The sequence below is a fragment of the Nothobranchius furzeri genome, chromosome 5 (genome assembly GCF_043380555.1).
Source record: "Nothobranchius furzeri strain GRZ-AD chromosome 5, NfurGRZ-RIMD1, whole genome shotgun sequence".
NCBI classification, from domain to species: Eukaryota; Metazoa; Chordata; class Actinopteri; order Cyprinodontiformes; family Nothobranchiidae; genus Nothobranchius; species Nothobranchius furzeri.
This window is the reverse complement of record NC_091745.1, coordinates 46,821,653-46,839,500: the sequence shown is the minus strand read 5'-3', so window position 1 is coordinate 46,839,500 and position 17,848 is coordinate 46,821,653. Positions and strand designations below refer to the sequence as shown.

Here is a 17,848-nt window from a genome sequence, read left to right as displayed (position 1 = left end):
ATAAATTTAGATATAGATGAATGACTGACCCACTTACATGTGAATTATGATTTTTGTCTTATTAAAGTGATGGATCTCTTTTTTTAGCCGTGTGGTTTTTAGAGAGTTTTGTTCAGAAACAAGTATACAGCAGCTTTTTTCACAAACTCACTTTGCGCTCTATAAATAAAAACAATAACTGAGTAAATTCTACCATTTGTTCTATCTGTCTTCCTTCCCTATGACCCTGTAGCTATTGCTGAATTTAAGTAATACTTGGAATAAGTGGTAAATGGTATCAAAGAAAGAAAAGATTATTTAACCAAACTAGGATGTTCTTTCTCTGCATTTTGATTTGTCGTTCATGCAAACAGCCTGCCTCACCTGTGGTGTTGAATCATATTTCAGTTAATGAACAGTTATTTTATTATTAGGAAAGCATTCTCCTCTTTTGAAATGATCCAACACAGTGTAGACAGATGTAGTGTAGTCTCTGAAAAGTAGAGGAAGAAAATCAAAGTCCCCCCCAAAGTTTCAGACATCCCATCTATTCTATTACTCATCTGTTTAACTTGAAGTTGGTGGATATAAACTTAGGCTGGTGTTTGTGGGAAAGCGTGTGTTAAACTGCATCGGGCTTTCCAGGCAAGGCGCCGTCAGCCTGTCAAAGGGGTGATTAGAATGTGTTGTGACATGCAGTTATGTGCATCCTCACATTCAGACTCTGAAACACATCTTGCTGCCTGCACGGAGTTGTTGTGGCCTGCAGCAGAATACGAGGTCCTTTGCAGCTCACCTCTTGTGCCATTGAGTATTTAAGTATGGACTGCCTGGTTCAGGGCGCAGACACACGCTGATAGTGCCTTGTTGATTATACCTGTTAACATTACTACCCAAGGTGAGGAGTTTTACTCATGGCTGACAAAGGCCTCCACTTCACTGAACACACACATTTTCTCAGCTTTCAATGCACAGTATTCAGGGCTTGCACTTCCCGGACTTCACATGTATGTTTAGTTTTTTGCCAGTTTGCTGTCCAGACATTTAAACACTCAGTTGCTCTCCTGCAGCCGTGGAACCCACAGAATCAAGTTCTGCTTCCTCGTTCATTTTCTTGTTATCCGTACTTAACTCTTGGCTTCACACATTCTCCTTTAAACACACATTCACTTTGTCTCGATCTCAAGTGAGCACAACATCACTGCTCTCTTGCTGTCACACACACGCACGCACGCACGCACGCACGCACGCACACACACACACACACACACACACACACACACACACAAACACCTGCACACACACACACAAACACACACACAAACACCTGCACACACACACACACCTGCACACACACCTGCACACAACCAGGCAGCACTGAGACAATGGGTAGACTCATTCCCAGTCTGGCCTCGGGACACAGATTGATTGATAGGGCAGGCAGCAGGGCAGCAAAAATGAATGAGGAATAGCAAACGATGGCACACACTCCCACCTCCACGCCTTGGTGATATTGTCAAATTGACCGTTTTGTTTTCAGAATTCCCATTCATTTAACCAGGATGTAGTCCCACCCATTGACTCTCTTCGTCTCTAATCTTGCCATATGGGAAGTACAAAAGCTTTCCTTGGTTATGTACGCATTTTTAATCCTTTGTTTCCCCTAATAGTCTTTAATCCTTCAAAACAGTGAGTAATTTTTAATGAAACATTTATTCTCAAATTTAATAAACAACACAAAATATATAAAATAAAAAGAAGAGCTACAAATTTACCTCTGTTTCTCTTTTTTACAAGAGACTTTTACTTCAGAGGGATTTGGGGGATTTTTTTAACCACTAAGATACAATCTGTAGAAATAATTGTCTGACATTTGTTATTTCACTCCACAAATCGAAATCTTTACTGACTTTATGACTTCAATATTTTGTGGGGTATACACGTGTGATGGTCACTGAGATTGTTGTTGTGCTATATTTTTTTGATGGCTATAATTCATGGTTTATGAACAAACAAGGTAGTGATCCAGTGGCATTTACAAGGCTCTGTGCTTTGTATTAGATCTTGTGGGGATGAGCTGGCTGGCTGCCACTGGCCTGTCTCCCTCAGCCAACTAAATCTAAGTTTAGCCATCAGGCTGAAAGTCATTTGATTGTCTTCATGCCTTCTGCTTTTGTTTTTTCTCTGAATCCCTGTCCGTAGTACAGATTGTAGTGGTTTGTGTGGAGGTCTACCTGTCTGCTTTAGTCTTGTAAATGCCATCCAGATGGGTGGATTATCTGTACAGTTAAGATTCTTTGAGTTTTTTAGCTAATGTCTTTCTTTCCCTGCTAAAGCAGTGCTGACCTGTAGAGGTATTAATTCCACTATACACCTAAAGATCAGCTATTGCTTGCTTATTTTGGTTGTTGATATTGTGCAGCTTCCCACTGCTTTGGAGACTGCTGCTGTGAGAGGTTCTTAGTGACACATTTGTGTAATTTACAAGATTTTTATCATCAGAGACCCTCAGACATAATTTTATTAGACTGTAAAACAAACAAATTAATGTCACTTTAAATTTAGACACAGAATCATGGATGTGACTCCAACATTGTGACATTGCTGTTTAAACAAACAGGAAGTTTTCTACAACTACCGTAGTCAGATGGTAACTGAATGGTTGTGTTATATCACGCCCTGGTTTTAAATCATGGATCCCTGCTGTGCACCAGTGTTTTCAAACCAGCCGGCCACAAAAGCTGTGCTTAGCAGTGCAATAGCGTGATCACCAGGTCTACAACCGTTTGAATTCGTCTTCGTCTCTGAACTCTCGCCATTCAAAAAACTCAGAAAACTATCTCCCAAAGGTGACTCGTTCGACCTTTCTTTTGGTCAGACCTTTTGCTTTATCGAGACTCCACCTTGATGAGCATGATGAAACAAACACCAGCTAGGTTCTGTAGCTCATCTGCTTTGAGCATACCGTCTAGTTTTGTTTTAGTCTTTTACTAGCTCTTAGCTGCTCAGTGGGCCTTGAGGCATTGAGAGTGCAGTTCTTCCAACTTCATTGGCATCCTCTCTCCTTGTTCTTGAATTCTTACCACTTGAGTTAATTTTGAAGAACCACTCTCAGATCAGTGTCTTTTCTCAGCATATTCCTTGAATTAACGTGAGGTTGAAGGAACCGCAGCTCTAAATGCATTTCAAGGATGCTTGGTATAATTTCCACCCAGCTTTTCATCTGAATTTACTTTGAAAGAACACCAAGATTCACCGTAAATATAAGCTGTCAGATTTCTTTACACAAAAAGACTTGACTGTTACGGGGTACACTGTAGATTAAAACAAGGTGGGACCAGGTCATCCGTGTTACTATTTACAAGCAAATGATTGGTTTGGTGCTGGAGAATTTTACTCAACATAGCTGTTGCCTTAAAAAAACGTTATTTTTAAGCTTCTCACTTTGTGCTACTTGTTGAACATGCTGTTATAAATCATTTGCTAAAGTTAAAATTTCATCAGTTTTACATGAAAACTTTAACCCGCATCATAACATATTACACATGTTGAGGTTATATAAATATCGGGTAGACAGTTGCTGATTGAATCGTGAAATGGAGACTGTGTGCGGTTTTCCTGCCGTTTCTGTCAATCCTTCAGCTTAGTTTGTGCACAATTTCCCTGCTAATGATGGGATGTGGGGGCAGGCGTACGCATCAGTGGTGCCTGAGAGGTAAGAACTCCTACTGAGAGGAGTGCTGAGACAAATGGGGTGGTTTGGTGGCAGGCTGTCTTCCTCCTCCATTAAGCTCTGTTTTGGGCTGCTCATGGTCAGGGCCCCTCCCCAGCAGTCTGTCACCATCTTACATCCTTCGTCTTACCTCTCTCCCTCACGTCATGGAGTAGTTCTTGTTAACAGTCAGTTCTGCTGACTCCATTTTTTTAACATCTTTGCATCCTGCCTCGTAATAATTTAATCTACATAAATTATGGCGCTGATGTCTGGAGCATACTTTTTTTCTTTATATTTAGCTTCCCTGGAGCCAGACGTCCTTGTAATTTTATGAAGTAGTTTTAAATTCCCGTTTTCCCGGTTTGTTTAAGATCTTTTTTTTTCTTCTTTAAACATTGACTAATTTTTTTTATCACTTTAGGCTCAAATTTGTCTTTTTGGGAAATGCTTTTTTCTATGCATTTGTCACTAACCAATGACTCATTCAAGCATTATTAAAAGACCCATAACTCAAGGGATGAACCACTGCCTCAGCATGATTTCATAACTAGCTAATCATACACTTTTTTTTACTGATTTGTGATAGTTTCCAATTTATTTAGTGGAAATTGGGGGGATAGACGGCTAAGGTCAAAGTTCAGCAGGATAAAACATTTTTCACTTAACAGCATGCTCCAGAATTACTTGCCTTCTTCCCCCAGTACACCACGTTGTCTTTTAATTCTTCTCCCACCTTCTCATCTGCCACTACCATGTCCCCTTTTGTCCCTCGCTCAGACCATGTCAGCCACTAAATAAAAGGTAAGATTAGAAGGACAGATTGTTTCATCCAGTTCGTCGCTGTTGGACAGGTCGTAAAAATGTCTTTGATTCTTGACTTCTGTAGTAAGGTGTGTGTGTGTGTGTGTGTGTGTGTGTGTGTGTATAGACTGTTTATTTCATCACATTTATGTGCTACTTTGCAGAGTAAACACTAAAACTGTGCTATGGTCAGTTTAAATCTGCGAGGCGATCTCTGATTTGTTAAATGATCAACAAATAATTAAAGGGACTTTACGGAGTTTAGAATTTTTATGCTCGCGATTGCCCCTCAGGCCAAAAGCGTAACGGCAGCTTCAATAGTAGGCTTGTGCACGAGGCGTGCATGCTGTACGTGCACACTCCTTAACGAAAATAACAGCTGAGACAGTCCCTTGTGTGTGATAGTGTGTGTGTGTGTGTGTGTGTGTGGCCCAGAGGACAGGAGAACGCGCAGCTAATTAATTAATTTGGTTCTGTACCTTTCTCTTCAGCACAGCCGACAAAGGTTTAAGATGGGTCAGTCCTCCTGCATGCTCAGATCATTCCCTTCCCTTGCTTGAAAAATATTTCCAAAATGAAAGTTGAACCCACATCTTTTTTATCTGTGAATTCAATGCTGTTCGGCGAGTCTCAAATAAAAATTTGGGCATCTTACTGTAAAAAAATATACCAGTAATGTAAAAAAGAAACTCTAAATAAATTATGTTCACATCCAGAATCGAACCCGGGTCTTCTGCACAAAAGTCCGACGTCTTACTAGGTGAGCTAAAGTGCCAGTGGTGTCTTTTGTATCTGTAACATTTGTATATCTTGATGACAGCTGAAACAACGTTCAAAGAACGGTTCGGAGTGAAAATGGCTATTTTGTTGCTAATTTGCAGGAAATATCTAGAAGAAAGTTCTACAGAAAGTAGCTAAGGGTCCTCAGAAATGTAGCTAGGTTTGTCACTAGGCGTTAGGAACAGCGACAAAGTCGCACTACCTCTCTCTCTCTCTCTCTCTGCTGCTAAAGCTACTGATAGCAAATGCTACGGGCTATGCCTGAGCGTGAACGTGCATGAAGCAGCCTGTTCTACCCGAGCATCTCTCTTTTTCTGTGATTTTACAGAAAAACAGGCAATCACAGTAAAAATGCCAGGGCTCATTCTACAGAACCAGGGCATTGCAGGAGAATGTATGAAGAAGAAATGTATTATTTCTATACATGTTTTGGCTGTCAAACTTCCATGATGCCCCTTTAAACATTTGTTACTAAAAATATTTTTGTGTTCCTTTTGTTGAAATTTGACAGAATGTTTATTTTTCCATTTAATAGTTATTGGGCTGTTTGGTGGTTGTAGGTTTGAGTCCCGGCTGCAGCTATTTTTTTTTTGATAAAAGTGTTTTTTTGTGCGTTCTGCTTTGCTCCCAGAATAAAAACATGAATGTTCATGTTATTAGCAACTCTAAAATGTTGCAAGGTATGGATGGATGTGTGTGTGTGTGTCCACAGACTGTGTGTCCTGTTTGTCTCTGTGATGGACCGGCGACCTGTCCAGGGTGTCCCCCACCTCTCGCCCAACCACCTTTGGAGAGACACCAGCTCCCCTTGACCCTACTGAGAACAAAACAGTTCAGATAATGAACGTCTGCAAATCCACCACACGCTAAAACACTTGGATAGAAAAATGCTGTTGTAGTGTCCAACAATGGTCATTTTTCACCTACAGATTGACCTACATGCCACCGGTCATCTGCAGACATAAATTCCATTCTCTAAGGTGGATTTTACGTCCTAGCTTCCAACAAACCCAAAAGGATACTGCAGCCTTGTTTACATTTCAGGAGGAACAAGATGTCAGGCTGTGTTCCCAAACAAAGCCTTCTTTTGATAACACTGCAGGATTGCTCACTCTCAGAATAAAGTGACTATTTTCAGCTCATTTGAGTTGGTCAATCGTGAAATGAAATGAACCATAATGGGTGATGCATAATAATAATGTCTTGATTAATCTGTGCTTAAATGAATAAGGGTGATTAATCTGTGCTTGAATTACTGAAGTTTGAAATGAACATTATTATGGTATGATCAGTACTTTTAGATTTAACAAGTGAATCATTATCTACACTCAGACACAAGGTTCACTAGAGATAAATTAAAGTTAAGTTAAACGTCATAACACATAGATATTTTCTTAGCCACAAATCAGAGCATCCTGTATCTGAAAGAAGGCGTGATGTTCTGAGGTTTGCTTGTTAACACCCCTTAACATGGCACGTCCCGGTTGGCCAAGAAATCATATGAGAATATTAAAACAGAGCTCACTTGACTGTGAGAGTTCTAGAGAAAGCTACGGAAAGGGATCCTCCTCGGGGGTACGTAGAACACAACATGATTGCGTCTGATGCCATTTTGATAAGAATCAACTTCATAGTTTAATGCAAACCAAATTCCTTTTCACGCCCAGAACTCAGTCCTTCTAGATACAAGGTTCTGATAAACACACACCATTCAATCACTATACATCACATCCCATCCTCTTAGATTCATCCATCACAGTAGCCTTGGTTAACTTGTCAGGTTTTTATTTGTTTAGAAAATAAATTTCTTATCTTTTATGAACCTGACTCTGTCTGAATTGAGACAAAGTGTGTTTGATCCCTGAAAAAGCAAAGAACCCTAGAATCTTCTGATTAAACATCCAAAGACCAAGCAGGTTGATATTCTACATTTTTATAGAGGATCACAGCTTATTGGTCATAAGTAAAGGTAATATATTAAGCTTAAAAGCAACAACATTTACCCTCTACACTGTAAACTCGCAGAATCCAGAATAATAGAAATGGAAATAAAAGGTTAATGTTTCATATGGCTCTACCTTTAAAGACGGGGAGAGATGAACTAATCAGTGTGAAAAAGGATGCTACAGGGAAAATACATTTCAGAAATACTAAGCTGCTGAAGGGTCACATCTTATTTTTGTAAAACTGATATTTAAGCAAACATCAAACTCAGAATGACGTGTGTGTTTGTTGGCAGCTAATTAATGAAACTGTGAAGTGTCACCGCATTGTTTTAGGTCAACATGGAACCCAACTAATTCAGATTTGATTAACTCCAAACTTCAGTCAACACGAAAAACAAACCTGTGTTGTGTCTGATGAGTCGATTAATAGTGGACTCGGTAATTTGACCTCTGATTTCTCTTTTGATGAAAGTAGTGTTTTTGCATTAGTTTACACTGACATTTAGTATTTCTGTTTCTGGTAAACGTTTTACTCGTCACCTGAAGTTTATTCCATCAGTAAAGTGTTAGAAGTTATTTGAAGTGGTGACAAAAATTCTCTTTAGAAACATCAAAGTTTCTAATTGATTAAAACAGTTATTCCTAGACATTTTCTTTAACTACTCATTAATTAAAGATCAGACATGATAAAAAACTATATTTATGTACTTATACTGGGTCTGACGTTGTAGTATTGTGACCTTAGTGACCTGCCAGACACAACCGAGGCCATTAAGAGAAAAATCTCCCTTTCACAAATGGGTGACGTTACATTTTTCTTTAGTCCTTCTCTCTTTTGTATCTGCTCATTGTTATTTATCTTCCTTTGCTCCTCTTCAGCACCTTCCATCTCTCCTCCTGGTGTCCGAAGCCACTCCGTCTTTGCTCCTGTTTTTGCCCTCTGTGCTCTCCCTCCCTGTTTTTCACCCCTCCACTTTGTTCTTGTTAACCGCCCCAGCAGGGCAGGGTTGTGCTCTACAGACTGAGCGTCAGGGGCCACAGCTGCCCAATCACAACCTGATTTATCAACCTCCCCCAGCTAGCCTGCTTAGACACTGTTTTGCTCGCTTGCTGTGGTTGTTACTTAAAGCCGGTGATGCGGGGTGTTTGTGTTCCTTGCTGCACGTCCTTAAGAGGTGTCCGCCATAATGAAAAGGCTCTCTGTAATGCATCTCGCCTCCTCCTCAGGAGCTGAAACATGCTCGCGTATCTGTCCAGCTGTTTTCCCCTGCCAGGATTTATTTACTGACAAAGTACAAGAGGCAGACTTTTGATCCGAGTTTATGTTTGTTTTAGAAATCACCTCCATGGCCACTTGACAGCAGCAGATGAAGCCTGTTGTTTTTCCCAGTTTGATCACGTTTGTCCTTTGCTTCCTTGTGGCTCATTTTCTTTCTAAATCTCACATCCTCTGTTTATCCACCGTATCCAGGTGCAGATGGTCCACAGATATTCACAGATCTAAAAAATATTGCTAATTTAAATTGAATTCATATGTAAACATTTTCCCCCACTTGTTCCATTTATCTGAGTTTCTCACTCTCTCTTTCTCCTTCCCTCTTTGCTTCTAGTCCAGTACCAGATGGAGATGATGCGTTCTCTGCGTCATGTCAACATTGACCATCTGCATGTGGGCTGGTACCAGTCCACCTACTATGGCTCTTTTGTCAGCCGAGCTCTGCTAGATTCCCAGTTCAGCTACCAACATGCCATTGAAGAGTCTGTTGTTCTCATCTATGGTGAGTTTTCCACACAGAGAATGCTATGTGCTTCAAATTGCTTAGAAAATCAGTTAAACTGGCATTTTTACTTTAAATAAAAGGAAATTTCATAAAGATATCGACATGCAGATGATAGGAACTGAACTAAACAAGAACTCATGCAAGAAGATGATTTAATGTCAGATAAACGATGAAGAAAATAAGTATTAAAATTGAGTTGGTGGTGTGAGCTCTTGTTCTTAAACACCCAGAGCGGGTTCAGCTAATGGTCAGCAATGATCTCATGTGCTCTCCCAGTTCAATCTTTTGCATTTAAGCTGGAAATGTTTTATTGACTCAGTTATGGACCAGAAATACTGAGCAGACATACTGCCGCAGTCGTCACTTGTCACACAAGCATTCATAGACGGCCACTAATCACAGAAATCTGCGCAGGTGGAAAGTGGTTCCAGTAGAGTAGATCGGCACCAGTCAAGTTCGACACTACAGCTCCCAGAGGAAATGCTGAGTCATAAGGAAACGTTGTTTAGAAAAAAAAAGTAAAACGGAGATGGCCATTGGCCAAGATTTACAATATTTGTGCAAAATCATCTTTTTTACCAGGCGCTCAAATGGTGCTTCTGTAAGAGAACTGATTGAAAACATTTAGTGTGCACTGTCAGGCATGAGTCAACAACCTCGGGTCAAATAGGTATTTTTTATTTTTTTTTCACCAAATGAAGACAAAGAATAAGGTCACAAGTAGCTAAATCAGTTTGACACAAAATAGAAAAAGATTTTACTGCAGTAAATTTGTAGGTTTTGAAGAAGAATTTTTCATCTTGATGGTTACTGCTGCATTCTCACCAAGAGACTAATGCAATAATTTATTAGTTACAACAAGGCTTCTTAATATTCAGTAGTCCATCTGACTCCAAACTGAGATCAGAGGTCTGGAGTCACACGTGAGGCAAATTGCTGTTATTGAAGGTGTTTAACTTACAACCAATGGAAATAACGCCGTGTGTTGTGCCCCTCTAACTTTTAATGTCATTACTTTTCATGCCTCAAGAGATAAAGCACCTTGGTTTTCACTTAAAAGGACTTATTAAATTGAATCTTAAGTCCATTAAAGTTCTTGTTCACTGAGAAAGTGTGAGATACTTTTTAAAATGTGATGGTCTGAGTTGCATATGCATGCTGAGCGGGAAAATTGTCCTCAACCCACATTTTCTGCAGTAGGCACAGAAAGGAATCAGACCAGAAACTGAGCAAACCAGAAAAGCCAGAGCATGTTTTAGCTAGTAGAAGCTAACCATTAGCTACTCCACAGCATGGAAGAATAGATTTGGGCTTGTGTTATTTGTGGAGGTAAAAACATCAAGGTTTCATTTTTTACCCAAGAAAAATGACACATAATTTCATGCTTCTTTAAAACCAGACTCATGAGAATGTCTACAACACTTCTACTTTGCACATCAAACTAGCTACGTGTCAGACGACTCACGCTGGGGGTCAGACACAGAAAAGTGATGGAAAATCTGGTGGCAGTGGGCCAGAGGCCAGCTGGTCAGAGGATTTTTCATGAGAAGTTGTTCATCCGTTGGATAAAGCTGTTATGACAGTAAGACACAGAAAATGCTCTTTTATTAAGACACCATGAAACGCAACAAAGCTCAGAAGTTAACTGCAGGGGTTTAGGGAGTAGACACTGAGTGACATGGTAATTAAACACCATAGACATGTTTGAGTCCTTTTTTCACGACTAAATCGTATTCAGTCAGCTGAACTAACCTGTTGGCCTCTGAAACCCTCCTCAGAAGGTATTATGTCACACCTGGCACTGAAGCTACACAGGTGAGGAAACGTTAAGGACCTTTGCCTGTAGTGAGGTAAGGTACCATTGCCCTTCTGTGGTTGAGGCCAACAATAGAAAAAGAAGCAGAAGGCAGGAAGACACCAGAAATAGCAGGTTTTCTGGGTGGAACGCACACATGATGCAAATGGACGCGCTAGGCTTGCAGGTAAATCTTTAAAAGATTATTTCCACACAGCAATCCGTATCAGATGGTGTTAAGTATCAGAAGACGACACAAATTCAATCAGCATGACCCACAAAGAAAATATATCTCTAACAAGAAACTTTTGGACTCCCTTGTCTGAATAAATGTAAATTAATCATTTCAAGTTGAGTTCATAGGATGCATCTCATTGTTGGTTGCATAATTAAATGCATGTATATGATAAGTGGTTTTGTTTCATGTTAGTAAAGCCCTGCTGTGACTCGTTCATCAGACTTTACAAACCAAGTGTATTGTATGTAATCAAAATGTAACATCATCCTAATGTCAGGACTGACTTTTCAGCCAGTGTTTTATTTTTGTAACGATACAGAATTTTCCTCAGTCATGAATCAGAAAACAGAAAGTAGAGTGAGGCTGACGCACAACAGACTCACAAGGTTATTGCTTTCAAATATTTCATTACAGCTCAATTTTTATACAGTCACGTTGAGTAAAAGACAAAAAATGGAGACGTGCTATTTTAAAGTACTGAACCAGCTTCAAATTTCACCCTTTGTCTGTAAAACGGCTATACTAATCAGATTATTCCTTTTCTAAATCTTCTCAGGGTCTTGTTGTTCTCAGGTTCTATAATAAAGAACAGACAGAGATTTATTTATGACCATCTTCCAGCTGCAGCTCTGTGATGTGCTTCTGCCAGCCAGGCAGTTGGGCAGCGAGCCTTTTCTCATTCTAAACGAGACCTCCTACTAATGTCAATCAATAATGCAGCACTTAACGGATCAAAGCACCCCAAAGGAATTTACATTATCTCTGCTTAAAGTCAAAGGGGAAGGGAAAATTGATTTCTTTTTTTTTTTTCTTTTTTTTTTTTTGCTCCCTTTGTCATTAGCTCACCGGTCATTTTATACCGATGAAAGAATCAATCGTCTGGGGAACTTGTAGGTAAATGGCTTTCGTCTGGTGACAGCTATGGATTACAGTAGGTTGTTAAACCAGGTGGGTAAATGTCTAAAAACTTAAATATGAGGTGAACAGTAGAAGAGGTGAAGGTGGACATGCAAAGCTAATCAGAGCATTCAAATCGGGCGCATGCAGTGAAATTAATTAGGCTCCGAACCTCATTAGTAACGAGCTTTGAACTGAAAATTGTGTTTGATTATCTGAGAATAATCAGTGTAAACATCATCACTGGGCACCTTCTATTGAACTAAAACACTTGACATTTAGGATTGTGTGAATGTTTGGGTGGATCCGTTAACAGAACTGATGTAGCGTGTACCACACGGAACAGACCGGCCTTCGTAGGCAGCAGAAGATCAGGACATGGTGTCCAAATTCAACCAGCTCTTCAGAGTTCATCTGCGTCACTCAGCATTTGATTTCAGTCAGCATGCTTCTTATGGATTTGGGAGAGCTGCCTTCATGCTGGCCCTCCCTGCTCTCTGTGAACATGAACTGAGATTCACGGTCAACTTTCAGTCTGTACTTGAACTGGTTGATCCGTAGGCAAATGGTTTAACACAGTTGCCTTTGGGGAGTGCCTAAGGAAGTGTCAAATTGACAGTCTGTTCAGTTTTACTCAATTTCCATACAGCAATTTTAGGTGTTTAAAATTATAACACAAGGTCAGTGAGATATCTACATCATACACAGTGAACGTTGAATGCAGTTTTTAATTATTTTGGCCTAAACTGTTTTAATCCACACACAAACTGGAGGAGGTATGCTGTGAAGGGAAATTGTATAGGTTGGTGTTTATTAACGTTGTACAGTTCTGTATAAAAGTCGATCAGTCGAACAGTTTTTATTTTTTAATTAGTGTCCCAGACTTTTTTCTCTCTCCTGATGTTCCTCATCAATTGTTCTTTAGACTTGTTGAAGGTTGCTCTTTGGTTATTGGCCTTTTCTTCATCAATCCAGACTCTTTACTTTGCATTACCCGACTGAGTGTTAGTTAAACTCTTAAAATCAAACTGAGTGCTCGTACAAACACTCATGTTGATACTTGTCGATGTGCATTTTCACCTAGAAGTACCTTCAAATAGCTGACGTCTGTAAACTCTTGAGTGGTGGTGAGTTTCTTTCTGTTTAGTTCTGTTACCATTTGAGCTGATGAGCCACATTACAACTCTAACCCATTACATAACATCATATTACTCTTCCTCACTACCTGACCACTCACCTGGGAGGTGAACGCCATGCTGCCGCATAGTTTTATTGATGGTGAGAAGTTGGACTATGCAAACACGTGGTATCAGACAGATACAAAATGTTTTTAAAAGGAACCCAGGTTACAAAACTTTGTGGTTCTTAAAAGATAAATGCTAGTATCAGTTATATTAAAGTGGTGTAAAAAACTTTTTAATGTCTTCATTTTTATAAAATTTGTAAAAAATAGTTTAACGCGTAGGTCGCCATTGTTGTTGGCGTCGCAATGCAATTGTGAGGACATCAGTGAGGACATCACTGATGATGTTTCACTAAACGAGCATCAAAATGAAGAACAAGAAGGGCGGGATGACGCGAGTGCAGGACAAAACCAGTGCTGCGTGTGTGGCAAATGCGTCTCCGTGGTAACTTAGAGGGAGAGTTTGTTGTCAAGAGCTCACATTTTTGTCAGCAGAAGTTAACGGTAAGCTATCGTGTGATCAAACTTATTCAATTATGAATGATTTTGGAGCATTTTAGCATCCAGAGCTGTCGTGTGCTTTATAGAAGATTAGGATATTCAGTGAAATGACAAATCATTTTTGCAGATATTATATATTTGGAAAACACTGTATTGCTACACTTACTGCTTGTTTTACTGACGGGAGAGGTGAACGTTCAGCTTCATCCATGACGAGTGGCGTGTCCGATGGTTTGCTGAACATGACCGAAGCGGCAGCTGCAGGAGCGGGTTGTCGGCTCAGGAGAGCGTCTCTTGTCTCTCCAAGGGTGTTTAGGCGTCTTGTGTGGGAAAATGGTCGGTAAAGCATTTAGTTTCCGCCTTCTCTTATACCCAGCCACTCTGGTGAGCTCTTTAAGTAGTTGTGGTCGACTAAAAGCCTCAAACGCATCAGGAGAAAAATGTAGGGAACACAGCCGTGGGTCTTTAGGAAGTTGTGTTCGTCCACAGGCATCTTCCCACTGCTTTCTCCTCTTCTTGCCAGTGGGAAAGCTGTGTAACCTCACATCACTCCCCTTGTTGCCCTCTGACTGGAAATTACATCCAAAAGCAGCGCAATGCGGCATTTTACTTAATTTTTAATATGGTGAGTGCGTAACAAACACTAGCATCAATAGCTATTCTTCCAAGAGCAACCAATATACGTCATTGCCCCCAGAGTGCATTGCGTGCAGAAAACATGGCATCCTACGTTTGTCCAAAAATGTATTAAATATTACAGATTTATGAATAAATGGCTATATTTTGTGTGTTTCTAACAACATAGTTTGGTACAACAGAAAATTTGTGGCTTTTTAGGGCATACACGTCCTCATAGCCGGAGTTCCTTTTAATGGTGCATCCCTACAAAGGAAACCATAACTCAAGGGATGAACCAGTGATGTACAAAAATATAATAGAAAACTTAGCAAACAAATGGTTTGAACCCCATATTTATGTACTTTGCTGCTAGGAACCTACTATAAAAAGTCATTTTTTTGGAGATGTTTAAGCCCCACCATTCATCTTTTGTCCACTTCCTCACTATTTGAAAACACATTGCATTAAATGCTGCAGTCCTTTGTCAGGTACAAGAACTTTGTTTGTCCTCTACTTGTCCAGGACAAATTGCACACCCTACTGAGATATACCCTACAGTCATGTCCAAGGACTGAGCTGGAAATGAGTGAAAATGTCGAGGTAAATACTTGATAAGACCTTCAGAAAGCCTGGCGATTTACTGCTCAAGTTGAGTTAAAAAGATTACAAGAAAAGTCCACCAGAAAACACAAAAGAAGGAAGAAGTAAGTAGCTGTTCCACAACATTAGAGGAGGAAGTGGAAGAAACAATCTTTTATATGGTGCCTCTCAAGATAAAAATCACGAGGCGCTTCACAAATACCAAATAAAATAAATAAATTAATAAAAAATATTTAAAAATTATTAAAATATATCACAAAAATAAAAAAATGCGAGGAAAGGGAAAGAGAAAATGAATTAGAAAGAGGTAATTGGTGGATCCTGGAAAAGGCAGATTTGATAGAGAGCTGAACAAGGAGAGGGTAGTGATGAAGAAAGTTAGTTAACTGTAAACAAAGTTTATCTTCTTTGTTAGTTTATTAATGTGATCAGCGTTGTTTTAGTGAATGATGACAAGGGCTGAATGGTTTTGTTGATGCCCCTTTTCTCATCACGAAAATGAGATGCCGACGATGTGACAAGACTGTGCTCAAAAAGCAAACTTCTGCCTGTCTGTCTGAAGCTAAAAAGTAACGCTGCCGCTGCTGTTGTCACCGGGTCTGGGTGCAGTTGAGAGAAAGACTTACTGCTGACATAAACGGTGACAAATATGAGCGAGCACGACGATACTTAGTAATAAATTCATAATGTTAAAGATGCTTTTGTGAATTTACAGGGCAAGCTAGGTTTTGAACGCAAACACAGTCACGGAACACAAACCCATCCCCTTGGGTATCTTCCCTGAGATGCTTCTGACAGAATCGGACACCCATGCTGCCATAGGAAACGAGATGGTGCTAAACACCAGTCACCATTTTCTAGGTCCAAACCTTCAAATGGTGTTTTTCTTATTGGGACTCTGGTAAATTGTCCTAAAGTTGAAGTGATAGCAGCCAACTGTTTCTCCTTCTCTGGTATATTCAGTAGAGAACCTCTCACACCAGTGGTGTTCTGTTGCTAAATGCATGAGTGTGTAATGAGTTGAGGACCCAGGGAACAAGAACATTAGAACATCGTTAAGAGGCATGAAAACGTGTTTTAAGCTAATTTGTTTTCTAAATTTGCTCTTGCAGCTTTGACACGTTTTTATCTGTGCACTTCCTGAAAACATATATTTTGGGCAGATAAATGAAAGAAATTACCATTTTTAACAAATTTTTTCTGAACATGTTTATGAAGAATGTGTTGGTTAGTCTGTCAAGACTATTTTTTTCTGCTCACTGATCCCTAATACTCCATTTAATCTTTTTGTAAAACTTAAAACCAAAATCTTTGTCAATTAAAACTTATTAGGACTAAAATGCATTTTCATCCAAAAGACTAGGACTAAAACCTACATAGCTGTCTAAAACAACACTGCCTGTGAGATTTTGTAATGAAAAGACCAGCTCCTCTTCCTGCTCACATTTTGAAGTTAGAAATGTCAAAATTACTCCAAAATATCCATCCATTTTCAGCCGCTTCTCTGGAGTTGTGTCGCGGGGGCAGCAGCCTAAGCCGGGATGCCCAGACTTCCCTCACCCCAGCTACTTAAGCCAGCTCTTCCCAGGAAATCCCAAGGCGTTCCCTGGCTAGCCGAAAGACATAGTCCCCCCAGTGTGTCCTGGGAGCCGATTCTCATCCCATCTGCTTCACACGGCAGCGAACCGCTCCAGCGAAAGCTGGAGATCATGTTCTGATGAAGCCAACAGGACCACATCATCTGCAAAAAGCAGAGACCCGATCCTAAGGCAAACCAAAACAGATCCCCTCAACACCTTGGCTGCCCCTAGAAATCCTGTCCATAAAATTTATGAACAGAATCAGTGACAAAGGGCAGCCTTGGCAGTAACTCTCACCAGGGGCGGATTTAGGACTGAAGAAGATCCGGGGCTTAACACACACGCGCGCACACGCACACACGCATGCGCGCACGCGCACACACGCATGCGCGCACACACGTGACACGCACTAGTCAACATCATATATATATATATATCTTGTACCACATAATGTTTAATCTGAAGTTACATAGTAAGCATATTCAGGGCAGAGTATTGTTCCTGTTAGTGTTTAGTGTGAGATGATAGTAAATATTCCCTTTCTTTCTCCAACATCTTTACCTGATAGTAAGCTAACTTTAGGCAAACCAGCAGCACAACAAATATTTTCAAATAAGACTCACAAACCTGAGTCAACACCAGTCTCATCAGAGCTGGGGTTCTGTCGTTGTACTTTTGGTCTAAAAAACGTCCTTATGTCCATCTTCACTCATGCGTTTCAGACAGAGACTGTAGAAGAAGCCAGCTGCTGAAGGGCTTCTCTTCAGTGGTGGAGGCTCAGGCAGGCTGTATACCGACTGAGTGGCCTAGTGGTAGAGTGTCCGCCTTGAGATCGGTAGATCAGGGGTTCGACTCCTGGTCGGGTCATACCAAAGAAAATGGGACCCAATTCCTCCCTGCTTGACACTCAGCATTAAGGGGTTGGATTGGGGGGTTAAACCACCAAATAGTTCCCGAGCTATTTTGACCCAGGGGATGGGTCAAATGCAGAGAATAAATTTCACCTGTGTGTGTGTGTGACGACTAAATGGGACTTTACAAACTACTGCCAGCTGCGCTTTCTCTGTTGGACTTTGGTACTGCATGTTACTTCCGCGATTTAGATCCGGGGGTTATCATGAAAGATCCGGGGCTTCAGCCCAAGTAGCCGGGCCTAACGCCGCCCCTGACTCTCACGGGAAACGAGCCCGACTTACTGCCGGCAATGCGGACCAAGCTCTGACACCGGTCATACAGGGATCTAACAGCTCGTATCAGAAGGCCTGGTACCCCATACTCCCAGACTACCCCCCACAGGGTCCCCCGGGGGACGCGGTCGAAAGCTTTCTCCAAATCCACAAAACACATGTAGATTGGTTGGGCAAATTCCCACGCACCCTCCAAGATCCCCCTAAGGGTATAGAGCTGGCTCAGTGTTCCACGGCCAGAATGAAA

The 17,848-nt window shown here is 40.6% G+C and overlaps 1 protein-coding gene across 1 annotated transcript in view; it reads left to right on the top strand.

The window, feature by feature from the left end:
• Positions 1-17,848, top strand: part of LOC107378773 (eukaryotic translation initiation factor 3 subunit H) — an 82,249-nt gene that overhangs the window by 36,321 nt on the left and 28,080 nt on the right. Inside the window, exon 3 of the mRNA XM_070550823.1 lies at positions 8,832-8,999. Coding sequence (XP_070406924.1) covers positions 8,832-8,999 — 168 coding nt within the window. The remainder of the gene's footprint in view (positions 1-8,831; positions 9,000-17,848) is intronic.